At 45.8% G+C, this 25,733-nt stretch overlaps 7 protein-coding genes and 1 long non-coding RNA gene across 10 annotated transcripts; 4 read left to right on the top strand and 4 right to left on the bottom strand.

Annotated features, from left to right (window-relative positions):
* Nucleotides 1-286: 286 nt before the first annotated feature.
* On the bottom strand, nucleotides 287-1,891 carry LOC100119245. The gene is made up of 3 exons (XM_001600280.5): nucleotides 1,545-1,891; nucleotides 668-934; nucleotides 287-581 (listed from the first exon to the last, which is right to left on the bottom strand). The coding sequence occupies exons 1-3, from the start codon at nucleotides 1,567-1,569 to the stop codon at nucleotides 526-528; spliced, it is 348 nt and encodes a 115-aa protein (XP_001600330.1). The 5' UTR covers nucleotides 1,570-1,891; the 3' UTR covers nucleotides 287-525.
* A 1,112-nt stretch (nucleotides 1,892-3,003) lies between these two features.
* Nucleotides 3,004-5,334, bottom strand: LOC100120242 (pollen-specific leucine-rich repeat extensin-like protein 1). Its single transcript, XM_031931874.1, has 4 exons — nucleotides 4,848-5,334; nucleotides 4,367-4,768; nucleotides 3,525-3,803; nucleotides 3,004-3,446 (listed from the first exon to the last, which is right to left on the bottom strand). Exons 1-4 carry the CDS (start codon nucleotides 5,332-5,334, stop codon nucleotides 3,190-3,192), a joined length of 1,425 nt encoding a protein of 474 aa, XP_031787734.1. The 3' UTR covers nucleotides 3,004-3,189.
* Nucleotides 5,335-6,071: 737 nt separating this feature from the next.
* On the top strand, nucleotides 6,072-13,896 carry LOC103316605 (cilia- and flagella-associated protein 43-like). The gene is given in 14 exon segments (XM_031931873.1): nucleotides 6,072-6,120; nucleotides 7,630-7,856; nucleotides 7,969-8,228; nucleotides 8,296-8,653; nucleotides 8,706-9,045; nucleotides 9,085-9,626; nucleotides 9,696-9,961; nucleotides 10,029-10,239; nucleotides 10,313-10,900; nucleotides 10,972-11,342; nucleotides 11,422-12,259; nucleotides 12,323-12,739; nucleotides 12,797-12,898; nucleotides 12,973-13,896. Coding segments are annotated over 14 exon segments (4,938 nt in total). The 3' UTR covers nucleotides 13,342-13,896.
* Nucleotides 13,897-14,064: 168 nt separating this feature from the next.
* On the top strand, nucleotides 14,065-17,393 carry LOC100120325 (transferrin). The gene is made up of 10 exons (XM_031932059.2): nucleotides 14,065-14,275; nucleotides 14,427-14,653; nucleotides 14,720-15,023; nucleotides 15,093-15,484; nucleotides 15,563-15,813; nucleotides 15,894-16,129; nucleotides 16,199-16,478; nucleotides 16,567-16,625; nucleotides 16,686-16,939; nucleotides 17,220-17,393. The coding sequence occupies exons 1-10, from the start codon at nucleotides 14,191-14,193 to the stop codon at nucleotides 17,304-17,306; spliced, it is 2,175 nt and encodes a 724-aa protein (XP_031787919.1). The 5' UTR covers nucleotides 14,065-14,190; the 3' UTR covers nucleotides 17,307-17,393.
* Nucleotides 16,963-20,596, bottom strand: LOC103316606. 3 transcript variants are annotated; one of them, XM_031932056.1, is made up of 8 exons: nucleotides 20,079-20,596; nucleotides 19,511-19,791; nucleotides 18,946-19,313; nucleotides 18,657-18,878; nucleotides 18,422-18,583; nucleotides 18,138-18,350; nucleotides 17,888-18,066; nucleotides 16,963-17,801 (listed from the first exon to the last, which is right to left on the bottom strand). In XM_031932056.1, the coding sequence occupies exons 2-8, from the start codon at nucleotides 19,746-19,748 to the stop codon at nucleotides 17,588-17,590; spliced, it is 1,596 nt and encodes a 531-aa protein (XP_031787916.1). In that variant the 5' UTR covers nucleotides 19,749-19,791; nucleotides 20,079-20,596; the 3' UTR covers nucleotides 16,963-17,587. The 3 variants fall into 3 exon arrangements, with proteins under 3 accessions (XP_031787916.1, XP_031787914.1, XP_031787915.1); XM_031932054.1 differs by having other exon boundaries at nucleotides 19,511-19,780; XM_031932055.1 differs by lacking the exon at nucleotides 20,079-20,596 and adding an exon at nucleotides 19,857-20,036.
* On the bottom strand, nucleotides 19,674-23,752 carry LOC100678247 (glutamate receptor). The gene is made up of 12 exons (XM_031932053.2): nucleotides 23,467-23,752; nucleotides 23,299-23,396; nucleotides 23,155-23,238; nucleotides 22,785-23,093; nucleotides 22,626-22,732; nucleotides 21,932-22,102; nucleotides 21,629-21,864; nucleotides 21,343-21,557; nucleotides 21,015-21,271; nucleotides 20,883-20,955; nucleotides 20,608-20,812; nucleotides 19,674-19,760 (listed from the first exon to the last, which is right to left on the bottom strand). The coding sequence occupies exons 1-11, from the start codon at nucleotides 23,642-23,644 to the stop codon at nucleotides 20,627-20,629; spliced, it is 1,914 nt and encodes a 637-aa protein (XP_031787913.1). The 5' UTR covers nucleotides 23,645-23,752; the 3' UTR covers nucleotides 19,674-19,760; nucleotides 20,608-20,626.
* Nucleotides 22,140-22,783, top strand: LOC116738600. The gene is made up of 2 exons (XR_004345015.1): nucleotides 22,140-22,543; nucleotides 22,605-22,783. It is a non-coding gene; the product is annotated as an uncharacterized LOC116738600 (long non-coding RNA).
* A 135-nt stretch (nucleotides 23,753-23,887) lies between the features above and the next one.
* Nucleotides 23,888-25,410, top strand: LOC100120380. The gene is made up of 3 exons (XM_001600546.6): nucleotides 23,888-24,523; nucleotides 24,597-24,889; nucleotides 24,966-25,410. Exons 2-3 carry the CDS (start codon nucleotides 24,691-24,693, stop codon nucleotides 25,265-25,267), a joined length of 501 nt encoding a protein of 166 aa, XP_001600596.2. The 5' UTR covers nucleotides 23,888-24,523; nucleotides 24,597-24,690; the 3' UTR covers nucleotides 25,268-25,410.
* Nucleotides 25,411-25,733: the final 323 nt, after the last annotated feature.

Below are 25,733 nucleotides of genomic sequence, written 5' to 3'. Positions count from 1 at the left end.
TGCTGGACAATGCCGAGGCCGCCCCTTGTCTGTCTGCGATCCGGTTTCATTGTTTATGCCGCGCAATCCTTCGCGAATGCAGAGAGAAGCCGAAAATAATCCCAGCATCATTGCTTCTAAACGTACTGCGCATTATTTTTTATTTAATACGAAGCGCTCGATGATTGATCGTATAATTTTCATTTCTACGGCCAGACACTTTTGGATATATCTTGGCCGCGACGAGACGCGATACAAAAAATGAGAGGAAAAAGATAGTCGGGTTGAATAAAATACGCAGAACATATAAGTATATAGTTAGATTACGGGTTTATCTTCTTTACGGTATATAATGAAGCTTTTTATACACAATGATTATTACAAGTCATATAGGTATACATCGTATGAATAATTAAAAACAAAAAACAAAGAACAACGAAATGCACTGCGTGAGAATAGGAGGGTCGACAGCTCGCAGAGTATAAACAACGTTTATTATGCGTGACTTAGATACATCGATGCGCGCGAAGCAGTCGTCGAGGGCGATTACAGTCTGACTCCGTCGGATCCCGGGCATTCACCCTTCATCTTCATGACGAGCTCTGAAATCGAGGAAAATTCACGTAAAGTACAACTCATACCCTCGAATATTAGGTATAAAAAGCGAACAATAGAAGATAAAACTCACTCGTTCCCATCTCGCAGTTGTGAGTGTCGAGGACGCACTGGTTGCCGAAGGTCCTGGGTTTGAAGCTGGCGTTGGCTGGATCGTGGGCGCAAATTGGAACGTAATCCGTCGGGCAGCTCTTGAGGCAGTCCTTCTTGGCCTTCTTCGCCTCTTTGGCGTTCTTTATCGCATCCTTAACTTCCTTCGAGGCTGTCGGCTTGGCTGTCGTCACGGGCTTCTCCGTAGGGCCGGCTTCGATGCTGCAGACCAGGCAGACCAGCAGGACGGCTGCGAGATAGCGGGTAATTGTATCGTCGGGATTTTCAATATTATTCGGATTCAGCCGAGATGATATAATGCAGAAGGAAGAGGATCGAGTCTGGAGCTTAGTCGTAAATACCCGAATTTCGCGAACGACGAAAACATGCTAATTTTATGCGCTACGACCGCGCCGCTCGTGTGTATACCTATATGTATAATGGCCTTGGGAAGGCTCAGCGGTTGGATGTTTTGTATTTTGCTCTAAAGCGACGATGTTTTCTATTTTCGTACCGCTGCTGCGCAGTGCGATTATTTTTTATTTTTCTTAGCGCGAGATTATACTTTGAATAATAATACAAATTATATGAACGTGATGCATTATCAAGCGAGCGCGCGCGTAACTATGTCAATCGCATAAATCGAAGCTAATGAACGCTCGCGCGTTATTCCGTTTCGCGCTTAGATAGACAATCTTGCCGCATGTATAAGCTCGATTCGATTTTAATTATATGCGGCCTGTTAATCCGGTTCGCCATTTATAAAATGAGAAGTGATTTTAATCGAATATACCGCGTGGATGACATCTCCCATAGCGCCGTTTAGTATTTTCGATTCAATCAATGTACATATCTCCTACCTCCAAGTGCGAACGCGAGCTTCATGATGCAACGTGTATCTTCTATCAGTACAGCAACACTAATAACAACAACAAACTTTAGCCGAGCGTCTCTCTAGTTGTACCGAAGCAAGACTGGATTCTGCGGCGCGCTATCGCCGCTTTTATAAGCATAATACAGCCAGCGTCTCCGAATGTATTATATCCTGTCCGTGCGTCTACTTATCCCCCCTCTATTCGACGCTCTTATAGCGCGCTATGCGCGAGAGCGCAGGTGAGCGTCGGTCAAAGCGAGCTAACGTCAGTTTTATGGGCCTCGTTGAATTAGGCAATGACGCTCGGTAGGACCATTCGGTAAACACGCACGGATCGTGACCGCGCTTAATTCCTTCCTGCTTGAAATAGCGGAGGGCAGTGTAGTATATAGACTTCAATGGTGTGTACGTGCGGGCGTACGTTTAGGTACTCACGTGTGTGCCGCGAAAAACACCTTTGGTCCAATATGTGGAGCGGACAAAAACGACTGCGCCAAAGTGAGATTGATGATGATGATGAGCTGTGTGTGTTATGACTCGTATGAGAATATATATACTCTGGATGGGTTTGTGATTTCGTAGTTTGGACTTAATTCAGGATCTTTCAGGGCAAGGCTGAGAGAGTTATGGAAATAAAACCAGCCACCGGAATGATTGCTCGAAGCGGCTAGAAACGACTCGTTTCGGTAAACTTTGTCCATACCACGTCTGTTTGCCCTCGTGCGCTCATGTCAATCTACACCTCCATTCATGAACAGCGCCAGAAGAGATTGAATTACCCTTTATTAGCGAATGAACGAAGAACTAGATCTCCGCGAGTGTGTGTCAGCATCGGCTGTTTTGAGAACCGCTGAGATCTGGATTCTCGGCGGATAAACACGCACATATTGCGATCCTCGGAGGAAAAAAATAATTTTTCCTTCTTTTTTTTTATTATTTTTCACCGGATTCATATCTGCTTCGAATTATAGTCCGAAGATTTATCGCTTTTTTACATAAGAGAGGAGATTCTAAAATTACACGCGCTTATAACGACGTTATAAAACACACTAGCCCCGCTGCAGCAGAATTATAATTACGATTTTTATCATCAGCGGGAATAAAACGATCGTCCGTCGATATCTACTACTTATTGCAGGAGAGTCGAATTTCTCGCGCGGAAGAAAACTCGAGAACGTGTAGAGCCCGTAAGACTTGTAAATCAGTTCGTTACGCACTTAATTGCGTCCCCGAGGTCGTTCCAGATCGTGATCATTAAAAGCAAGGAAGTCACTTACCTTGCTCGCGAACACCCGACACTTCGCGCGCATTGTTATTGTCGTCGCTGCAAGATGCTTTTTGTGTAAATCCCCGGAAAAAAGCCGAGCGTTCGCTTTTTTTTCTCCTCCTTATAACGTTATAATAACGCTAGAGCACAGTGAGTTATAAAAGAGAAAAGGCGTTACTGAGATGACAAAAAAATAATCTCTTTATTCGTCGTCGTCGCTCCTAACGGTATAAGTGCACTATACACTCGACCTGCACGTAATACCGTAGAGGAGCGAGCGCGTTTGATAAATAAATAAATAAATAAATAAATTACAGTCGTATACAAGGTAGTTTTTGGAAGAAAGCCATTTGCACATTTCGCACTATCTCTTCCTCGATCGCTGAACCGCCGCAGACCGTTCCTCGGCAAGGTAGCTCTTAAACAGCCGTATATAATCGGCCCACGTATCAGCGCCGAACACGCGCCTGCCGATTCGACATAGGAGACTCTCGCACGGCGCCTCTTGGTCCCTCCGGCGACTCGTTGTCGCGCCGTTTTTTCCGTTCAGCTCGGCGTAATGCTCGATCGAGCGCGAGACTATCGACGACAGCAAGTGCAGCCGTTCCCTCGACAGAGTCTCTGCGGAAAACGCATGAAATTATACATACGTTTATTTTTTTTTTTACATGTTGAAGATTCGACTAGGTCTATACTCACGCTTGTCGGCGAATCCCCGCGAGTCGTCCTCCTCGTCGTCGCTGTGTTGGTCTTTCTTCTTGGAGATGAGCTTCGGCAGGAAGAGCAGAAGGCAGATGGTGCCGATGAACTTGACGATCATCTTGAAGATGATTATCTTGAGGATTATTTTGATCAGGGTGTAGGCGTTGATCTTCAGCGAGATCGGCCAGCTGAGGTCGATCGCCGGGAAGAACGGCAGAGGGAAGAGATCCGGCAGCGGGTACGACGTGCTGTAGGTCGCCTGCAGCGAGCCCAGACCTGAAGGAGTCGAAATTTCGCATTATACCGTGCGATGGATACGAGATGAAGGTTTGTCGGAGGGTAGTTACTCTTTAAACACACTTTCCGCGTTGGATACTTTCGGGACCGTCTTTGCAATTTTTCCTTATTCCGTTAAGTGGGTCGTTTGTAAGAGCCGATGGTGCGAGAAGCGCAAGGGGGAACAAATGTACACCGAGCTTGGAAATGAGAAAGGGGGGGGGCTCTTAAGATTCCCCCGGCGTGAGAGAGGAGACGATTTAACGAGACGTGAATAAGAATTTAATTAAATCCGTCAACATTAAGCGAGCGCCTCTTTTCGCTTTAATTTTCCCTCGGACGACGAGGATAAAAAGCAGACAATAATAAATCTGAGTGGTTCTTCATCCTCCTGAGCGTATTACGCGGACTCCGTTTCCTTCTGATTAAAGCTAGACGAGAGAAGCCATGACACACACACACACACACACACAAAACAAAAACCATCCCGAAAGCGTGAAACTGCGTGAGCAAACGGTGCAACGGTGAAAAACCAAGCATTAATACGATACCTCTGCTCTCACCTTGCTGCGACGATCCGTAGGGGATTCCGTAGGACGACGGTCCGTGCGACGTCGACGGTGGTCCGTAAGACATCAGCGGTGGTCCGTAAGACGACGGTGGTGGTCCGTAAGACGACGATGGAGGTCCATACGACGCCGAGGGTGGTCCGTAAGACGGCGATGGTGGTCCGTACGAGGTCTGAGGTGCTGCTCCGTAGTTCTTCTCTGGAGGGCTGTAGATGTCGTAGCTGTAGCTGTTGCTGTTGACGATGTTACCGTTTTCGTTGTTGCTATCGAAACCAGTGCCGATCGAGACTTGCGGCTGATTGTGGGAGTTGATCTCGGCCGAGGGCCGAAAAGAGTCGGACGGCCTGACGGACGAGCTGCCGACGTAGGAGATCCTTGGGGTCTTCGCGATAGTTTCTGAAGCGACATCCTCGGTTAATCTCGAAAACTCGTCGAGAAATCGTTAAATTAACGTTTCGTATATAAGAATACTTACCGATTTTATTGCTGCTGCTAGCCGCGTTATCGGTCTCCGGCCTGTAAACAGGTCCCGGCGTGTATTCTCTCCTCGTCAATTTCGGCGACTTGTCCTCGTGTCCCTTGACGTCCTTAATGTTATGCGAATACTCCAAAGCGTCGAGGTAGCTGTCCCTCGGCGAGGCAGGAGCTGCGACGCGGTTGCGCTGCTGTAGCCGATACTTCGGCGACACCATGGGACGCATCGTTGTGGGTGGCATAGGCGAACGGCCTATCGCATCGTGTTTGAGTTTTGACGTTTCGAGATTTTGGGATATCTCGGGTATCGGCTTCGCCGTCACTATTACGCTCTTGTCTTCGGATTTGGCCTTGAGTTTCGTGTAGGACAGGTTGAGCACCGGCTCGTCGACGCTTCTATGCTCTGGTGACGCGGAGTCGAGGGATTCGCAGGGGACGAGATGAGTACTGATTGCGATTAGGAGCAGGATGAACGGTAGCCCCGTCATGTTGACCTGTTGACAATTTATTTTATGCGTTGTTTACTTTAAAATGATAGACTTGTCACACTTCATCATCGACTGGCATTGTTAGTCTGCCGCACTCGAGGCGTCTAATATCGTAAAGAGATAATTAATTCGGCTCGAGCCAAACATGGATGAATGAATGGCTGCAATTGAATTGGCTGTATAATATGTAGGTCTCTTTTAGCATCTAATAATCGACGTCTAAAACTTGGCAGAAAAGAAAGCCGGCACGCACTTCCGTTCGAATACCAAATCAGCAACTGCACTTGAATATTGATTGCGCGACCGTCTTTAGAATATCCTTTCGATTCGTTTGTGTACTGTACGACTGCTGAGCCAATTGTTGCATTCGCCATTATAGATCTACATAATCTGTGTAATAAACTGACTGATTGATGCCCGAGGTGTATTGCGATCGATTTGAATCTTATTAATTAAGAAAACAGCGCTTGTTAGTCGCAAATCAATTTTCGAAGCTTAATTAGAACACGACAATTAACGACATAACGATGTATACCACTCACCTCGCTTATCCAAAAATAAAATCACTGTCCACTGCTGCGAAAACTCGTAGAAAAAGAAGAAACTTGGAAAACTACCAGCAACAGGCAGTCCACCCACACCGCAGACTCCAGCACTGTTCCACCACCCACTATATAAAATCCGAGCTCAACAAACTCTTATCGCGAAGCTCGTGAAAAACTTATCGATCCAGCGACATGGCTATTCAGCTGGAGAACGACGACGCGATCGATGCGCCCGACCGGAGTAAGTATAAAAAAAGTCACGGTCAGTGTCGCCGACTATATACGCACCAGCCGGGGGTAGGGGAAATTTACTAGGTTACTATTTCACGCGACGAGACTTGCGGGCCGGGGCATCGCCTCCACCACCACCACCACCGAATTAAATGTAACGTATGCGCGCCGCCAGTCAATCAGTCGTGCTGTTTTGCAATACTTTCACTTGGTTCACGGCCGGTTTTTCTATGTGCTGTGCGGCTCTTCAAGAAAAACTTTTCAGGTTGCTGGAGTGGGTGGTTTTTCGAATTGTTATCATTGCTTTCTATGAAAAAATAAAGTTTACTTGGAAACGATGTTTACTTTTTTTTTTAAATAATAAAATGATACACTGTAACAAAATCTATTAAAGTTGCAAACTTTCCATCGCATCGAAAAAGAAACCAACCACGCGCGCGCATTTTCAGGTATTCATGTCGTAAAGTATCCTCACATCTTTTATCATGCCTCCGCACAGTATATACATATAAAGCATACACGCGTCGACGTCGAAGCACAAATTGAAAGACGTCGATGTGTCGCACCGGCCATTATTATGTGCGGGACGATACCTCGCGATAACGGTCCGTCCCCTCGATCCCATCCTTCCTTCTTTTCTCAAACAATTCTTTGATCCAGTGGCACACTTCGCCCCCCTGGCATTCCTATCACGACGACGATCGCTTCTTCGCGCTCGAGACGAAAAAAAAATAAAACAAATTACCCACACTCGCGAAATTACACATGCTTATTTTTCTCCGCTTGTGTACACGCGTTGTACACATAAAAAAAAGGAACTTTCCTACTTTCACTCCTGCATACGCAGGTATGTGCAGCGACTTCGGTATTCCGCGAAACTGTCGCGCGCGCGCGCGCTCTGCTTATGTTAATTTCGTTTTACATCTAACGCATTGATAAAAGGGAAAGGGACGCATGAGTTAACGAAAAAAAGAGAATATAACGCACGCGCGTGCGGTGAAAAGAGTCGAATAACCGGTAGATTTTGAGAGATGCACATCGTGCATATAATGGAATCCACCGGCGTCGGCTCTCTGAAATCCTGTTTTTCCAGAGACGCGTGAGCGCGCATATACACACCTCGGAAATTGACTAGATATTCCTGTTTTGATCGTTAAGAAGAAACGGCGAAGTCACGTGTCGGTTAAATCGAAAAATATTCAACGCTACGGTTTAGTTTGAAAAAAAAAATGATCACGAGTAGATCCTCTAACGTTAATAATAATCAAGCGGATATCTGTTTGCCTTTACTTTACGTGCAGTGATCGGCTGCAATAAAAGCTGCGCTGGCAGTATCGAACATCTCACGCCGAAGCCGAGTACAGCGCGTTACCAGGCAACAAAACAGAGTTGCTGCGCAAGCTCGTGGTGTACTCCCTCCGAGTGTAAATAGCACAGTTTGCAAACAGCCGAAGCTCGATCTCGTTTGTTTGATAATATAATGACAATTGTTACTAAGTAAGAGGGTGGAAACGCACAGTTGCATCAATTATTATTTACAAACGGCTGGGATTAACCAAAGGTTTTCTGCTCAGGTGGATCAAAACCGGAGCAGTCCACGACTTCGTGTTCGTTGGCAAGGACGTGATAGCAACCGCGTCGGGGAATTACGTGATATTCTACAACTTGGGAACTAAAGAGAAGAGGATCGAATATTTCAATGACGCGACCAGAGGCGAAGGCGCTTGCTGTTTGGCAGGACATCCGGTAAAATTTAGAAAGCTCAGCGTTATTAGAATGCTTGCTTCGTTTTATTTCCACGGCAGATTATTCTGGTTCCACACGAGCTTTGTCGGCGAACACTTTTTATTTCTCGCAGGTCACTCCGATGTTCTCAATGGCGGAACGATGCTACAGCCCGAAGATATACGTTCACACGTATCCCGAGATCAGAAAAGTCGCCGTATGCAGACTTGACAAGGGTCCGAACTCTTATCTCTCGTGTTGCTTCGCAGGTACGGAATATCTCTTGAGCTTAACGTCCTTCCCGAATTTCCAGCTGATCGTCTGGCTTTGGAGGACTGGGGAAAAAATGACCTCTGTGGATACGATGCTCACGGATGAGATTCAAACGATCGAGTGGGTATATTTATGTTCGATCAGATCGAGCCGTATACTCGTATATTTAAACCGAATTAATTTCCAGAGCTTCGTTGATATCAGCACATTTGGTTTATCAGTTTTCACCTGCAGCGGGAAAACTCTGGACTTACGAGATTTATACGTACTCCAAAAAGATTACCGTTATTAAAAACTGTATAAATTCGATAGAACATAAAATCGATTGCGTTTGCTGGACAAACAATGGTAATTTGTTGCTGTGCGACATCTACCAAAATGTGTATATTGTCAGCAGCGATGGGAAGAAGTGTGCGCTAATCATGTGCGGGGATATAGATGTCGAAGCAAGGAAACAAATTTCTGTTCTTCCATTTCTGAACGGATTCGTAATGGTGGATAATAACTCGCAATTAACTGTGAGTCTATTTATTGCTAATACGAATTAAGTACCCAATGGACTATTTAGACGCCTCGTAAATCAGAATTTATTTTCAGTATAATAATAAATCACTTTTAGAGATTAACTCCAGTGAGGTGTGTAACGCTTCATGGTTTATCAAGTGTTCTTCTCATCCTATAAAAATGATACTGGCACGTCACAAAGAAGCGATTTTGATTCATACTGATGCTGGAAATATCTTGGAATTGTCCTTTAACGAGAATCAACCAAATTTGGAACGAATTTTCGAAACTTGCCGAAAGTTTGTAAGCATGTGTATGTTGAAGCCACAAGAATCTCATATCGTTGTACTTGATGATTCGAATAGTTTAAAACTTGTTGACATTTTTGACGGAGACGTTTGCACAGAATTTGACATTGATAGGAATGATCAAGGTAAAATGTATTTATAATCAAAAGAGAATTCGGCTCTAGTTAATATTTGTTATTATTTTTCAGTACTTTGCATAAAAACGCATCCTTATATTCCGTTACTAGTAGTGAGCACGACGTCAGGAAAGTGCATTATTTTCATCGCATCAAAAAAAAGTTTTCACATGTTAAAAATGATTCACTTGCATCGAAATCCTTTGGAGAGAGTAAAATTTTCCAATAATGGTTGCCTTTTTGGCGCCGTATCGACTGATCCAAGTCATATTTTTCTGTTAAGAACCATCGTGAAGATGGAAATAATAGTATTTTTTCACATGGCTTTAAAGAAACCTATTGTAGATTTTCTCATTTTTGAAATTCGTGAAACGGTACGATTAGTGATTCTCGTTAAAACATTTCCCACTGCACCTGCTGGCGATTTCATTGAAATATATTCAGTGAACAAGTGGGAAAATTCGTGTCAAAAGATTCATAGAATACATTTGCATGGCCATTACCAGAATTTGAAATATGGTCCAGGAAATGTCTGTGATTTTATGGGGATACCATACCTTTTGAAACAATTACATCTATATAAAATTGAGGTCAGTCATTGCTTTTTTCTACTTTATAATGTTAAATTGGCTGCTCACTAATCTTTTATTCAATTCTAGAGCGATTTGATTGTTTTGACAAACGTTCTATTTTCCGAGCATAAGCTAAGGAAATTCGACATAAGTGTATCTAAAACCTTTACAGTTACATGTGGATTTGACGGCTTTGTAATTTTACGAGAGAACTCAAACTTATCGAAAAGTCAAAAGGTTTTTATGGTGCATCACTACCAAGAAAAAGGGACCAAACGATCTCTATCTGCAGTTTGTGGCAAGATCATCCTTTCATTGGGAAAAAACGGTAGTCTCGTTTGTATAAAAAATTGGTAAGATTCTGGTTTAAATTTTTAATACAGACTGCAAAATAATCCTTAGAATTTTATTTTTATCTAGCGAATCGCAAGAAGTAAGCAAAGACGAATTTGTGGAATTTAAAAAAAATATAGAAACTTTTAAATGGGAATATATAGATATTGAAGCTACAATTTATGATAACAAAACATTTCTCGAACTCGAAGACGAAAAAACTATTGAACGCGAGAGGAATGATATGCTACGTATAAAAAATATTACTTTGAAAGACTTGAGTAATTTGAAGACTAAGGTAAATACATTTTAAATCAGTATCATGTACTTGCCTAAAAACATGATACGAGAACAAATCTTATAATTTTTAGATCAAAAGACTGTTAGATTTAAACGAGACAAAAAGTTCAGAATGTCGATTACCAGTATCCACATTTGATTTGGATAGTGAAAAGAGAAATAAAAAAATTAATATTGCTCTTAGTGAACAAGAAGAAGCAAAAGTATATTTGCAAACAAGTATCAACCAGAAAGAGAAAATTATTGAGTATTTAATGAAATCATTTTGGAATACTTTAGAGACCCACGACTGCACGCTTATTTCATTCAATTGTAAAACTTACGTTAATAATTTTCGATTACGCCATATGGATAAGCCTGAAAAAATGGATGATTTTTCTATTGAACTTTTTAATACTCCTTTGCTGAGTTCATGCTTAGAAATTAGTAATTGTGAGACGGATCAGCTAATTCTCGAGCCAACCATGTTCGAAGAAATTCTACAAAAATCCAACAGAGATGAAGAGTTTTTGTACTTACAATACAGTAACGACATTGTCTTTACTGGATCGACAAGTTTCCAATGGATAAAAGATGCTGTTCCACCAAATCAATTATTGAAAACAGTCTTTGACGACAGTCACCATGACATTATTACATCTAGAGAAAATAGATTAAAAGTAATTTAATTATTTTATATATTGTAATAATGCTTATTGTTTCTAATAAAAAACGATCTTTTTCTTTCTAGATTTATTTTAACAAGAGGTTTGACGAAATGAGGTCTCTAAAAAATAATGTACTAATCGACATGGAGGATCGATTAAAAAGATTGATAAAATGCAAAAAAGAACTGAAAGAGGTGTTTGGTGTTACTTTCGAAAATGATAAATTCGTCAACATTAAATGGCACTCTACCGAAACGCCAGAAGATGTAGTTATGATTAAGGAAGAAGAGATTCCGTTTGAATTTCAAAAGGATATTTGCTTGAATAATGAAAATGAAAAGACAATTAATAATTTAGTAGAAGCGGAAAGGACGAACATGAGTGTTCCAGATCATGAAGTCGTATTTCGAGCAGCGAAACTTCAGGATATGATGGATGGTCTTTTAGAAGTAAGGTAAGTTAATTTATCAATTTTATTTCAAATAAGTATACGTAACTGACTCTGAAACTATATTGAAATATTATAATGATAGATGGGAAGACGAAGTAAGAAAAGATGTGCCGAAGCCAGAATGTTTATTACTGAAGCGTCCCTCGCAATATGACAAAATCGATATTGCAGCTGTAGAAGTTTATAAACAAAAAATGGCTAAATTAGAAGCCGAACGAAAAAAATATAAGTTGTTCTTGGAAACGGAGATCAAAAATATAAATGGTAATATAACACCATGTTCTCATAAAAAATCAGGTTGAGATATTTATCACGTTTCAGAGCAAATAAAGGCCGACATCGAGAATTTTGACAGAAAGACGGAAGAATTCGCTTTAGAAAAGATAAAAATAAAATCGGCCATCCTACAAGAATTCCTTTTACGATTGAACGACCAAAAAAGACGACTTCTGAAGGATTACGCTAACAGAAAAATGTTCAGCATCGTTAATCACGATTTAGTAATATTGGAAAACGAAAATAGAACCTTGTCGAACGAAGTGACAAGCATAGAACCAATAGTAACAGATTTGCGAAACAAATATGAAAGTTTAAATAAACGTGATAGAGTTTTGGAGGGAAAATTTCGAGGCGAATTCGCGGAATTGAAACAACCGATAGTCGAGCATTTGTTGAGACAATACAAGCGCCGGCCACGAATCGGCCAAATTACTTGCACCTCGTTGACCTATTTAGTGGAAACGAATAAGTGTCTAATGGCTGGTAAAAAGTCGGCAATATTGCCGCGGGAATATTTGGATTTTTTGCGCGGAATGGACGCGCTAGATGTGATGCCGAACAGTTTACCTCCGCAAATCGATACCAGTCATTGGCAATCCCTGTGCAAACTACGCAGAAACAAAGTAGAAATAGAAATCAAGGTAACTACTAGCTTCTATTTCTGCAGTAGCATCCAATAACTTTAACGATATTTTCATTTGTAGTTGAGAATCGCCGCTTTGGAATTAGCTGAAGCCGAACAGACTTTCTTCTATTTACAAAAGCTGAGCTCCGTGGCACAGAGCAAGATATTTTTCATGAAAAATACCATCGAAGAAGAAACGATAAAGCAATCGAAGTTCTTGAAAAATCCCGAAATACAGCTGGTGCTGAAAGCTGCGCAAATAGAAATACTGATCACCGGAGATATTAATAACTTTGAGAATGCAGCTGTGGTCACGTGCAAACAACTCGTAGATGTCAACAATGAAATTATTATGGAAGGAGAGAAAAAGATTGCAGCTATGCGAGCCTTGATGAAGTTGAAGAAAAGTATTCGCTTTAGAAGCTGGAAGTATCAGTGCATGTTTAAGAAGATGAAGCATCTGAGGGAACACCTTACTGTTTTGCAAAAGACTAAGGTAAGCTACGCGATGCAATTTTCACTTCAAATGCTACATTACGTTTTTTTTTTTCAGATTGGAAAAGAAATGCAAAACTACTTGGTAGAAAGGCTCGAAGACAAAATACAGTACAAAGACGCCACTTCGTGCGATAAAATGTTGAAATCGGTTCAAAGGGTAGGTACAAGAGAAAATTCACAGTTTACGCGAGACATGCAAATTATTCTATAAAATTACACCCTCCATTTCAGAAGTTCGAAAGGATGTTGGACGACGAGAGAATCAACCTTCTGAGGGTTCTCACCGAAATAAACTATTGGAGCAAAATGAACGTCGAACTGATCACGAGTAAAGAACTGTTCTCGTTAAAAAAGCAGAAACAGATCGAACAGCTGGAAGAGGATCATTTGCGGAAGAGAAACAGGCTGTTCCATAAAAATCACTTACGTTCAATTATGGAAAGAACAAGGCTCGTTGAAACAGTGAAAGAAAGTCATAACGAACTCATGAACCTGCAGACGCAATTGGAATTGTTAAAATTGAAAACTTACCCGACGCTGCGCTGTAAGGACGCGTCTTATTATAGGAGAAGTATATTGAAGAAATACAGCTATACTTGAGCTGTACGATATTTTACAATAAACGCCAAGAGGAGAATTTAGCGTTGAAATTAATGCGATATCTCCTAATGATACCTTTTCCTGATTGATAAAGCAATAGCGCGCGCATGACTGTACACACCATTGAAGCTCGAAACAAGTTTGCCCGCGCGCGCGCAGCCGGAGTCGTAAAATGTCACGAAAAGCGAGGCAAAGCGAGAGAAAATAAAGCCATGGAGGCAATGAAGAAGGTAAAATAGGGCTGAGCGAAAGCGTAAATTCCTCGACTATGTCTGCCAGGGATTGAACTCACTGTCAAATGAAAGCCAGTCTTTTATACTCGTTGACCCGCAGAAAAATTGAAAATTAAATTATTCTAAAAAAAATCAGTTGAAGCGAACCGTGTAGCTCTATACGAACACTCGCGCGTGTAGCATATCTCTCCCGTCTCCGAGTGAAGTTAGCGAGCTATACCTGGGCAGAATTCTTTCGCATTCTCCGATGGCGCGCTGAGAGCGAAAGCCAGTCGAGCGCGTGTAGTATAAGAGAGAAAGAGAGAGAATCGATCTCGCATCTCTGGCCGCGCGGATAAAACGGCCGCTCGCGCGGCGGGAGCGGGATGAGCTAGCGAAGGAGACACACGATGACCCCCTCTCCCCATTCTGCGGTCCGGCACAAAGTAAAACACAGCACTCCTATATAAGGTTCTTGGCGGAATAACTCGCAGGAGAGACGACGCCAGCCGAAGCCATCATCATCCTGGCGGCGCACTCTCGATCTCGCCGGTCGAGCGGCATAAGCCAGTTTTATAGTTTCTTCGCGGTGTTCTGCGATATCGTTGCTGCCCAGTGCCTTGATACACACGTGACGATGATGAGGTGGATGCTTTGCCTACCGCTGCTGGTAGCGGCCCTAGCCGCGGTGGCGAGCGCGAGGAGCGAGAAAAAAGTCATCTGTGAGTATAGAATACACCTGTGTTTTTTTCAACGATGCGCGTAAGACCGGTCGAGGAAAACTTTCTTTCCTCTGTTGCGCAACCCAGGTATACGACACACTTGCGCCGTTGTCTCTGATTTATCGTTTGTTTTGCGTGTGCGCGCCTATAGTCACGATGTGCGTGCCGGAGATCTACTGGGACGACTGCCTGCAGATGAAGGTTGACTCGTCGAAGAAGGGCATACCGATATCCTGTATCTCCGGGCGCGATCGGTTCGAGTGCATCGACAAGGTCGGCCGCAAGGAAGCCGACATCGTCGCCGTCGATCCCGAGGACATGTATCTGGCGGCCAAGCACGAGCTCGCCTCCAGGGCGCAGTACAACATCGTCGAACAGGTACGCGGAAAACTTTGATCCGATGATAGAGGTGACAGTTGAGTGAACCGGAAAAATGTCGCGCAGATCAGAACGAAGGAAGAGCCGCAGGCGAGCTACCGGTACCAAGCGGTGGCGGTGGTGCACAAGAGCCTGAAGATCGACAGCCCGAAGGGCCTGCGGGGCCTCAAGTCCTGTCACACCGGAGTCGGTCGCAACGCCGGCTACAAGATACCCCTGACCAAGCTCTCGAGCTTGGGTATACTCCCCGAGCTCAACAGCCCCGAGTACTCCTCGCGGGAGAACGAGCTGCGGGCTCTGAGTTCCACCTTCAGCAAAGCTTGCCTGGTGGGCACCTGGTCGCCTGATCCTGCCATCAACCAGCGGCTCAGTGAGTCACTCTCTCGTCCTCGATAATACACTACAAGCTCCGCAAAGCTCAAAACTTCGGCGATTTCAGAGGAGACCTACAGCAACCTGTGCGCCCTATGCGAGAAGCCCGAAAGCTGCGACTATCCCGACGCGTACAGCGGTTACGAGGGAGCGCTGCGCTGCCTGGCCGAGAACGGTGGCGACGTCGCCTGGACGAAGCTCACCTACGTCCGCCGATTCTTCGGTCTAGCCGGCGCCAAGCCGACCAACGACGCGATCCACCACAGCGACAACTCGTCGGCGACCAGCACCACCAGCAAAGTCCCGGTCAAAGCCAAGCCGAGCGAGTACAGGTACTTCTGTCCGGACGGTACGAAGCTGCCCATCGACGAGAAGACCAAGCCCTGCACCTGGGCGGACAGACCTTGGCAGGGCTACATGAGCAACGGCGGCGTAGCCGACATCGACGCCGTGCAGAAGGTGGGTACCAGGCGTTGAACCAATCGTCGAGTATGTCTAAGTAGTAGCTTTTACACTACACTTGTCGATGTCTCGTAGGAACTGACGCAACTGGGCAAGCTGGGCGAGGACAAGAAGACGAGCTGGTGGAGGAACCTGATGCTGCTGAACGAGAAAACCCTGGCCGTCGCCACGTCGCCGATCGATCCAGCCCAGCACCTCAAGATCGCCAAGTACATGGACGTGGTCGAGCGTAACTTCGGCGCACCCGAGCGCAGTGCTCGCTGGTGCGTCCACGACTCGAAGGCCCTCGAGAAATGTCGCGCCCTCTCGAAAGCTGCTTTCTCACGGTTGGATAAACAGAGAACTATACTATATCGCGCTCGTGGAAAATCGGTTGAATAAATCGGCTATTCTATAATCTGTGCAGGGACGCGAGGCCGAGGTTCGACTGCATCCTCCAGCAGGACGAGGAGAGCTGTCTCAAAGCTTTGCGGGACGAGGGGGCCGATCTGCTGATAATGCCCGGTGAGAAGGTCGCAGCAGCGATCAAGGAGTACAATGTCAAGCCGATCGTCGCCGAGGCTTACGGGCCGGGTTCGACCGAGTTCAGCGAGAGGCCGGCCGTCGCCGTCATCAAACGCGGCAGTTACATCAAGTCCCTGCGTGAGTATACGATAGATAAGCTATATACTAGGATTCGAATCGCTCTAAACGAAATCTCCGTTGCGGCAGGTCACCTCAAGGGCAAGAACTCGTGTCACAGCGGCTACCGAGGCGACTTCGCCGGCTGGATAGCGCCGGTGCACGCCATGAAGAACGTCCACCTGATCAGCTCGGAGGAGGAGATGGGCGAGTTCTTCGTGAAGTCGTGCGTCCCCGGAGCCGAGCGGGACTCGTCACTCTGCAGTCTCTGCATCGGGAATCTCGCTTCCAAGGACGAGCAGCTAGCCGAGGTCACCAAGTGCAGCTCCACCGAGGCGGAAGACTACAAAGGCGGACACGGAGCTCTCAAGTGCGCAATAGCTGATTCGCTTTATTTTCTATATCGACACGATCTCTTTTATCCTTCCCTCGCTATACGAGCTTTTATTTCATTTCAGATGTTTGCTGGACGGCAAGGGCCACGTAGCCTTCATACCCCTCAGTGCTCTCAAGCAAGGTAAGCTCTTTGCGCGTTTGCGAAACGAAAATAATATAGAACTACTTGATCGATTCTCAGCAGAAAACACGACCAAGAGCTCGGAGTTCAACCTGGTCTGTCCCAACGGCGGAATAGCGCGGGTGGACGACTGGCAGCGTTGCAACCTCGGCCTGGAACCTCCGCGAGTCGTGGTGAGTTTTGCCGGCAAATCGGCGAACTCTCTCGAGGAACTGACCCACGGCGTGCTCGACGCCAGTAGCCTCTTCGCCGAGGAACCGGACCTCTTCCGACTCTTCGGCAGCTGGTCCGGACGATCCAACGTTCTCTTCAAGGTAGGCATAAATGATCGTAGAGGTTTTTATCATGAATTGCGTATGTATTTTAACTTTCAAATTTGCTTACGAGTATAGTGTATAATATGTAATTAAAAATAGAATTTATTTTTGTTTATCAGCCTTTTCTGGTATTATATTGCGTACGAGATACGTTCTAGTTTCGATCGCGTATACATATATATTACACTACTAAATAATTACGTGACTATGTCCGCAAATATGCTCGTCCGAGACTCGATCGATCGGTTGTGATTCTTATGATATTCGCTTTTTCCAGGACGAGACGAGAAAACTGGTATCCATCGACAATTCCTGGAACCACTGGAAGCAGTGGGCCGCGATTCAACGGGACTACGAGTACTGACTCGACGACGGATGCTTCTTACCTATACATCGAATTTCTCATTTTGCACAATTAAAGTCTGATAAATAAAATCTCATACATTCGTAATGACAGTTTGTCTTTTTTCATAGGATTTCGAACTCGAAGCTTATCTTCGCGCGTCCCCCTCTGGATCTCTTCGCGCGATTATAATCTATGATGTATACTTTTGTTTATAGAGGTGCGAGAAGCGACGCGAAATTAGGAGGCAATCGCTCATTAGTATGTACACATTGTTTAAAAGTATTGCAAATAATAATCGATTAGAAAACGATTGGCAGAAACGCTAACTGCGGATTCCTCATTCGCTCGACGAAGAGCGACGAAATTTTCGACAGCATGAACTTCGACACTGGTCCGTAACGCTTAGTACCGTATTTCTTGTAGACGATGTAGTAGTCCGTTGTGGCTTCTTTCGACAGCATGGACTTTTGCAGCAGTTTACTCCTGATGTCGTTCATCTGGGCCTCCGGCAAACTGAAACGAAATGGTTTTCTTTTTTATGCAATAAACTTATAACGTTAACACTTTATGGATGTATCTTCTGGAATCCTTGTACCAACCGATATCTCTCGATTATGGGATTAGCCTTGAACACCTGGTTCCGCCAATACGACCACTGGGGGTCGCCCATGTTCTCGTCGCTGGTCATGTTCAGTACGAGAGTGATTTCCGCACTGATGGCTGCCAAGTGAACGGCTGGGATGGTCAGCATCTCGTCGACCAGCAGCGACAGGTCCATCTGCGAATCATAAGGTTGAATTGAAAATAATTCAAGAAAATAATCCGAAAACATGGTTTGAACAAAAGTACCAAGTAGCAGCCGCAGTAATACAGCTCCTGCACTCTGCTGGCATCCAACGCTCGGACCTCGTCGATCATGACGGTGTAGAGAGCCAGCATGGAGAACGGGTCCGCGAAGGATATCTCGAAATTCAGCGACATCAGAATCTTCTTCTCGCTCTCGATCAAGGGCTTCTTGTCGCCCTGGAAGGTCGAGCCTCCGAGCTCAATTATCGACGAGGCCTGTTGGAAACGAGCGGGATTTAGTTTTGAAACGATAACGTCCTATCAGAAAATTCGGGGACGAAAAGCACCTCTGGAATGTCACCGGTGATCAAGTCCTTCTTCAAGGCGATCCAAAGCGCCGCCAGTGCCACGATCTGCAGATCGTTGACGCTCACTTTCACGGCGTCGATGTACGAGTCGAAGATTTTCACAGCCTGGTAGAGTATGAAGGACGGGTACTTGTAGTACGTCTGCGGAACAACAAAAACTCGATGAGAATTGCAGTATATAGAATTGTATGTAAAAAAATGTGACCGCACTCACAGTAGAGCTAATCAGGTACTTGACGATCAGTCGTCTCTGGTCCGACGTGACGCCTCTCGTGAGGAAATTCGGCGACAGCATCTTCTTCTCGTTGATCTCCATCTGGAACCTCACGTACTCCGACATGTAGTCTATGTTGTAGGCCAACTCCAGGGACAGGACGTCGTAGACCGCTTTGGGCGTCTTCTTCAGAATGGACGTCTGCTTGTGGGTCTCCTTGATCTGCGAAAATGTAAGAATTTTTTGTATCTACTGCCAACATTAAATTTTCAATTTCAAGCTTCCATACCTTGGACACATTCGGTCGGGTGATGTGGGGCGGATCCGCCGGGGAAACTCTCGAGGAGCTGGACGATCCTCTGCTCGACAATTTGCCATCGCTGTCCCTGTTTCTCTGGATCGGAGCAACAGCGTTGCTCCTGAAATTCTCGCGCAGACAAGTCGATTTCGGCTGCTCGAACCTGACGGACGGCCTCGGCTCGGTGGCTCTGTGACGCGAGAATTTCCCCGTCGCATCGTCGCTCCTCTTGGAACTCTCGTCGCCGTAGATCGAAAAGCGCGTCCTCGTGAGCGACTTCACTCCGGACGTGTCGCCCGAGGAGAGATTCCGTTTCTTTGGCACGACGCCTTGATTGTTGTTGTTCGACTTGTTGACCTCTGGAAGCAGATAAGCGTGTTTTTCATCAAATTATGCTCGATTTTTAAGGACAGAAAAAAACCTTTCGCGCAGTCCCGTATAATTACACAACGCACGTACGCGAGAGTTTCATTTAACTTTAGAATTTCATTCAAAACAAGATCGTCACTCGCGTCGTGTAACGTAAACAAATAACATAAGGGGATTTTAAAGAAACCTTGCAAGCCCTTGGATCGGAGCGCTCGGTCGTAGCTGTTGTCGGAGTTTTTCCTCGGCTTGGAGCTCGATGTCGGCGAGATGAATAGTTTCCGGGAGACACTCGGTACAGGCTTATTATTCTCGGGATGGGCGATGTTCTCCTTGTCGACGACGGAGCCGGGGTCGGGGAAGTACTTGCGCTGACTGGACGGCTTGTACGAGCGCAGCTGCACTGGCTTCTCCACATTCGACGTCATCGTGGAGTCAATCTGCGACGTGGCCAGTAATTCTAAACAAATTCTGCTTTTCCATTGATATAGTTTTTCAAATTTTTTTTAAAAATACCGTAGCTGAATTGATTTTACTTTTTCATCGAAACGTTCAAAAACAAGTAGTCTCTTTCGTTTGCAGTCAATGATAAACAAATGCGAAATCCATCAATTTCGCAGAAACTCATTCGTTTGGTTTCTGCTCAATTAAAAACTATATATCGAAAAGACACGTAAATTTTGCAAACGAACACAGTCACGAACGTTTTCGCAAAATAAACAAAAACACTCCACTATATGCCATCAAGACTCTCCTACCTTTTTCAGAACGAGCCGAAACACCCACAGGAACTCTTACACACTCGACGCTCGAAATCCAGAGCAGCGCGTCGCTCGCACGAAGGTCTCGCAGATACTGACTCTCTCTCTCTCTCTCTCTCTCTCTCTCTCTCTCTCTCTCTCTCTCTCTCTCTCTCTCGTGAAAATTTCTCCTCGAATAGTCGCGCATACACGTATATGACATATAGACGACGTGTGTGAATCGGCCGATGCGCGCGCGAAAAGCAGAACAAAAGAAGAGGCGCGCGCGCCCGCGTGTAGGTAAACAACTGTCGGAGTTCCGCGAGTCGATTATACGATACACGCGAGCTTTGTTTTGCTCGCCGGCTCAAAGTCATTCACGCACGGTGTGTACTATAACACAGTTTTATTTTTCTCTCCAAACGATTTATAATTTTTCTCTCGATTCGTGATAATAACGTGCGCTGAAAATCTATATGTGCGCGGAGGGTTTTGCAACGAAAAAACGCGGTGTGCGGGGGCGGAACAGTATAGCGCGGGTTATTACTTTCTTCGTTTTCATTTGTTCATTTGTCGGTAGGTTGCGAGAGTCGTTGCAATTTTCGAGCGAACGAGAATTTGACTTTTCGCAATTTCGAGTACTGCAGTTTTTCCAGGGACAGCAGCACGAGTCCGCAGAAATAGCCGGCGAGTATGAGTAGCAGCAGCGGGAGTACGTCGACTATTTCCACCGAGGACCAGCCTTGGGTTTGCTGTGCGAGAAGAATAAATGGTTTTCATTGCGCTTTTTCTACAAATAATTGGGGGAAAAAATAATTCAACCTTCGCGTGTTGTATAACCAGTTCGGTGGCGATAACCCTCTGCAGTACGCCACTATCTCTCATGAGCAAAATGCTGAAAGAAAACGTTATCACGAAAAAAAAGAAAATATTTGCTACGCGTGTAGAACATACTTGCTGTTGATGATGCCGCGAAATGGACTGCGGCTTGGCACAGCCATTCCCATAGTCGTTTGCATTATCACGTCTAGCGGCTCGAGGATGCAGGGCACCTGGTGCTCCAATATCGAGAACATGTTGTCCGTGGTCATAAAGGCATACTTGTCTTTCGAGCAGACGAAGTTCAAGCCCTCGAGATAGTTACGCGGAAGATTCTCCACCTCGTCCATGATCTCCTCGAACATCCGCTGCAGAATCCTGTCGCTCGAGTTCTGACGAAGTATACAGATCATCGTGCATAATTTTGCATAATTTACACGTTTGATATTTTTCTCTCGCTCACCTGGAAGATGTTGTAGTCGGACGAGTCGCGTATGACTCCGAGCTTGTACGAGCCGTCTTCCAGCAGACCCTCCATCGAGGTGAACGGCATGACGAAAACCTTGACGGCCAGGAAACTGATCAGAGCCGCCGAGTAGGCCGCCAGAATGATCACGCCCGTGATATGGACCACCAGGTTAATCACGCGTATCGAGTCGAGAACGACCGACTCGTGTCCTTGTAAAAGCAAATCGCGATCATTGTCGTCTCAGCGTTTTACCTCCTTCGAAAAAATCACTCATAGAAACCTTGCGCGCAAAGGGCCCCGAACACGTGGAAGAAGATCTCGCTGAAGCTCGCATCCTCCTCGTCAGCGTTACTGGCCAACTTCTGCGAGGGCGACACTCGGAAGCAAATGATCGTGAAAGCGCTCGCTATGAGCATGACCCCCAGTAGGGCCAGCCAGATGCCGACGTAGAAGGGGTCGGAGTAAGCCGTCCACTTGACCGCCGTGTAGTAGGGCCTCTTGATGAAGGTGCGACATCTTAGACAACGAGATCGAGCTTTTAATTAATGCAACCGTTACACTCAGAGAGGGAGAGTTAAAGCACCTGGTCGAGAAGACAGGAGTGGTGAACTCGATGGCCTGAAGTCGATCGGCTGTCATGAGGAGTTCCGTGGCGGCGAGGTCAGATTCGTTCCTGACGAGTTGGCCCACAGCTCCGGTCCACGAGCCGTTGGCCAGCCTCGCGCCCCACGAGTCGGTCTCGCTGTAAACCATACTGAGGCGGCAAAGTGCGAATATAATCGTACAGCGCCAGTCATTTGTCGGAGCTTCTTATATCGTTAACTTCATAGTATGTACCTACTTTTCGGACGGGTAACCTCTCAAAATTTCCACACGTGCATAATTCTCTCCTCCGCGCGTGCAATGCTTCGTTCGATCGTATCGAGTGGCATCGGTAGCGCGTTACGGAATCGTCGCCTCTATTCGGAGCGTCGGAGGCGAAAGGGCGACGGCACGAAAACCGACATATTCGACGAACGAGCCGCGGCCTCGCAGGAGGAGTACTTTCGGAAAAAAACCGCCCGACAGTTGCAGCTGATCAGGGAACAGATGCGCAAAGAAAGGGAGGACAGGGAGAAGCGCGAAAAAGCGGAGGAGAAAAATTCTGAGAGCGAAGAGAAGCCCGCCACGAAAAATTCGTCGTGATCTCCGTCAAGTAAAGATTCGACGATATGAACTTAATTCGCGAGCTATCGTAAACGAACTGATTTTTCAAGGTCCGGCAATAGGCTACTCACGTGCAGTTCAGGTTTTCCTGGAGTATCTGGACGATCGTGCCGAAGAAGCCCTTGATGCCCGTCATGAGACCAGACTCGTCGCGCTGTATCATCGAGATCGGCGGGTCCTGCAAAAATCACCCTATAATTCACGAAAATAAACCGAAATAAAGCACATACTTCTACCGTCGTCACTCGGATCAGCTGTCCGCGAAGGTCGCTCCTGCGCTGATAGAGCGTCCACTTGGTTATCGACAACCCCCGCGCCTCGCTCCAGCTCCCGTAGACGTCCGATATGAGCTCTCGGCCTTTGGCTATGTGGTAGACCTCTGTGAGGGTGTAGGTACTGTTGTCCTTGGATTTCTTCACGATGAGGAAGATGCAGTCCAGCGGGACGTACATCTCGGAGAAGAAATCGTCGACGCTGGTGTCCTCGCGGAAGAAGACGACCCAGTTTATGTAGGCCATCGAGATCCAGGGCGCTATGACCTATTGGAATCGTCGGTACAATATAAGCTCCAGTTGTCGTCTTAGAATCTAGCATATTTACAGTGGAGAATTGCGTCCTCATGTCTTCCGAGTCGTTGATCAGGATGAACAGCGGCCTTTTCAGATTGAAGTACTCGTCTCCTATCTGTTTCAACGAGAAATTCATATGCTGAAGCACAACACATTTCATCACGGTCGAACTTACCATCTCTTTGAACGTCTTGATCGCGTAGGCGAACGTGCGCACGTGGAGTCTGCTGCTGTACTGAAGAATCGACATTAGCTGCGCCGCGTCATAGGGATCTTGAAAATTCGGCAAAAATCAAACTAACTATAACTCATATCCCTCCTTGAAAGGCGAAAAAAAACTCACCTAACGCCTGCATAGGATCTTCGATGGTGTACATGATGATGACGCAGGTGTTGTTGAAAATCGTGTGCACCGATTCCATGATCTTCATGTAGAGATGCGCCTCCATGACGAGCTGAGGCTCGGTTGGCTGAGAGAACGCCATCATGAAGCACATGAGAGTCAACGGGAGGCTTGCCATGCTATGTATACCGCTTCACGCCTATAATACGCGCGTGACTCGTGATTATCGCGCGGCGCAGTTCGTCGTTATGCAGTCGCGCGATGCTTCGCGCTGATTTGCATCCGCTAGCGATAAGCCTTCCCTACTGTGCCTGTATTAGGTCGCGTTCGATCAAATTGCTGCTTTTCACTCGGATGATTTATGCAGGCGAGGCGCGCATGCGACGCTTATTGTGTATACGCAACGCTAATGCATCATTAGGACTGGATTGACTCGAGCGCTTAGCTGTCTGGGGTTTAGGGTTGCCGCGGTTTTTTTTCTTTATCGAGAAGTGACATTTTTGGCTGATGGCTTGTGCGGTTTTTGGGACATTCATCGCATTGCATAATAACTCCGAAATAGAACAGAAGGTTCGATCGCGGCAGATCGAAGCGATTCGTTTGTCTTCTGAAATATTAGCGAGTGTTTGCCCACTATTTCTTAAATTGGACTCTGGCCGTACACGCGTGTGCTTGCTGAGTCATCGGCTAAGTATCGACGTAGTTTCATAATATTGTAAAGTTTATTACCGATATACAAAGGAGCGTAATTCGTTTGGCCATCGAGTTTCCGGTTATTACTTATCTCGCGATGTAAAAAGGATCGATAGCCCGAGCCACTTTGGCGCTGACGTACGCGAGCTTCCGTTGACTCAGCGCAAGAATATTCGACTCGACGTAGGTTATTTTCTTTCTCTCTTCAATTTCCAACTTTAGCCTCTGTAAATTGACAGCCCGATAATGACGCCTCACGTGTATAGCGCGCCGGGTTTTCAAAAAACAAAAAAAAAGCCGTCCAGCCAGTCTACCCTAGCTACAGAAAATGCAATACCTCCGGCCGAAGCTAGCTAAGTACAAGGTGAGTTGATAAGTCGAAATTGCAGCCGAGTCGCGATAGCTTATAAATATGACCGGTGCCGATTGGGACTCAGCATTGAATGGGTGGCTTTTGATCGCTTTGACCGAGACGAGTGCGAGAAGAATTGGAAAAGACAGACGAGACGAGAAACATTTAATAATCCGAGGATGAGGAGCCGAGCTACTTTCCCGCTGCTGCTGTTCGTCGCCTTGCTATGTATGGCCTCCCCGAGGCTGACGAAATCGGAGTCGTCCGAGAGCAAAGTCTCGGAGATGGCGTCACCGCCGACAACCGAGTCCACCATCCAGAAGGCCGTCGATTTCGTCGAGCACCTCGTTAAGGAGACGATCTTGCCCAGCAATCCAGGTAAGGTTCCCGCTGATTGCCTACGTGTATCAAATTCGAGCACCGATTATTATATTTTCCTCTTCTCGATACACAGACGCGTACAACGAGCTGATGGAAGGAGTCTCCCCCGCGGGAGAACCTGGTACGAGCCCCGCAGCTAACGATTCGAACGCAACGACCACGGGTATAGTGACCAAGCTCGAGAATCTGCTCAATCCCTTGGCCCAGGCCCTCTACCTCTTCATCGACAGTCTTCTGCGAGCTTTCAAGCACAGAGCTCTGCCCTGCCTCATCACTTCGTGGATTCCGCTCGAGGCCACCTGCACACCTCTGGAGAACTCTCCGGTTTCGAACCAGCCGATACCGGCGCCCAGCGGTCCCCAGCCTACCAGATGAAGATTTCGACTTTTTATTGAAGCGTTAATGTACTTGCGGTTGTGCTGAGGGGGCTGTTATTCTTATTGTTGCAAAAAATGTGTATTGTTCGAAAAATTATCAATAAAGGCATTCTGATGATGATTCTTATAATAGTAATGTGATACGCTGTTTTGCGTCTGATTATTTTTCCCATATGGTTTACACGGTAAAAAACGTAGCTTACTGAATAATTGAATGATAAGCTACTTCTTTATTGACTAGAGGGATACGAGCATGAATTCAGCAGTGGATAGATTCTTATGTCGATATGTCATAATCGTAGTACTCTCCAGGCTTCATACCGATTGACAAAGACGACTCGGTTAGATCAATTTCAATATTAGTTATCCCAACACGCGCGGTCTAAATGAATAAATAGTAAAAAATATTATAATTTCGGAAAGCGTCCGCCCGAGCACACCAGGTGCGTCTATTTAACGGATAA

Source organism: Nasonia vitripennis, chromosome 5, assembly GCF_009193385.2.
Source record: "Nasonia vitripennis strain AsymCx chromosome 5, Nvit_psr_1.1, whole genome shotgun sequence".
NCBI classification, from domain to species: Eukaryota; Metazoa; Arthropoda; class Insecta; order Hymenoptera; family Pteromalidae; genus Nasonia; species Nasonia vitripennis.
Note: the sequence above shows the minus strand (reverse complement) of the source record. Positions and strands in the feature narration are given on the sequence as shown.

What these genes read in the sequence shown, in the direction of transcription:
- LOC100119245 (XM_001600280.5), bottom strand. Translation starts at nt 1,569, where the DNA reads ATGAAGCTCGCGTTCGCACTTGGAG. An exon ending in GCTCGCGTTCGCACTTGGAG is followed by an intron (nt 935 to 1,544) that starts GTAGGAGATATG and finishes GCTATCTCGCAG; the next exon opens with CCGTCCTGCTGGTCTGCCTG. An exon ending in CAACTGCGAGATGGGAACGA is followed by an intron (nt 582 to 667) that starts GTGAGTTTTATC and finishes CCTCGATTTCAG; the next exon opens with AGCTCGTCATGAAGATGAAG.
- LOC100120242 (XM_031931874.1), bottom strand. Translation starts at nt 5,334, where the DNA reads ATGACGGGGCTACCGTTCATCCTGCTCCTAATCGCAATCAGTACTCAT. An exon ending in TAGCAGCAGCAATAAAATCG is followed by an intron (nt 4,769 to 4,847) that starts GTAAGTATTCTT and finishes ATGTCGCTTCAG; the next exon opens with AAACTATCGCGAAGACCCCA. An exon ending in GCGGGGATTCGCCGACAAGC is followed by an intron (nt 3,447 to 3,524) that starts GTGAGTATAGAC and finishes CGTTTTCCGCAG; the next exon opens with AGACTCTGTCGAGGGAACGG.
- LOC100120325 (XM_031932059.2), top strand. Translation starts at nt 14,191, where the DNA reads ATGATGAGGTGGATGCTTTGCCTACCGCTGCTGGTAGCGGCCCTAGCC. An exon ending in AGTACAACATCGTCGAACAG is followed by an intron (nt 14,654 to 14,719) that starts GTACGCGGAAAA and finishes AATGTCGCGCAG; the next exon opens with ATCAGAACGAAGGAAGAGCC. An exon ending in TGCCATCAACCAGCGGCTCA is followed by an intron (nt 15,024 to 15,092) that starts GTGAGTCACTCT and finishes CGGCGATTTCAG; the next exon opens with AGGAGACCTACAGCAACCTG.
- LOC103316606 (XM_031932054.1), bottom strand. Translation starts at nt 20,283, where the DNA reads ATGTCATATACGTGTATGCGCGACTATTCGAGGAGAAATTTTCACGAG. An exon ending in CCGATCCAAGGGCTTGCAAG is followed by an intron (nt 19,314 to 19,510) that starts GTTTCTTTAAAA and finishes ATCTGCTTCCAG; the next exon opens with AGGTCAACAAGTCGAACAAC. An exon ending in AGTACCTGATTAGCTCTACT is followed by an intron (nt 18,584 to 18,656) that starts GTGAGTGCGGTC and finishes GTTGTTCCGCAG; the next exon opens with ACGTACTACAAGTACCCGTC.
- LOC100678247 (XM_031932053.2), bottom strand. Translation starts at nt 23,644, where the DNA reads ATGGCAAGCCTCCCGTTGACTCTCATGTGCTTCATGATGGCGTTCTCT. An exon ending in CCGACTACAACATCTTCCAG is followed by an intron (nt 21,272 to 21,342) that starts GTGAGCGAGAGA and finishes ATACTTCGTCAG; the next exon opens with AACTCGAGCGACAGGATTCT. An exon ending in TGGTTATACAACACGCGAAG is followed by an intron (nt 20,813 to 20,882) that starts GTTGAATTATTT and finishes CTTCTCGCACAG; the next exon opens with CAAACCCAAGGCTGGTCCTC.
- LOC100120380 (XM_001600546.6), top strand. Translation starts at nt 24,691, where the DNA reads ATGAGGAGCCGAGCTACTTTCCCGCTGCTGCTGTTCGTCGCCTTGCTA. An exon ending in GATCTTGCCCAGCAATCCAG is followed by an intron (nt 24,890 to 24,965) that starts GTAAGGTTCCCG and finishes CTCGATACACAG; the next exon opens with ACGCGTACAACGAGCTGATG.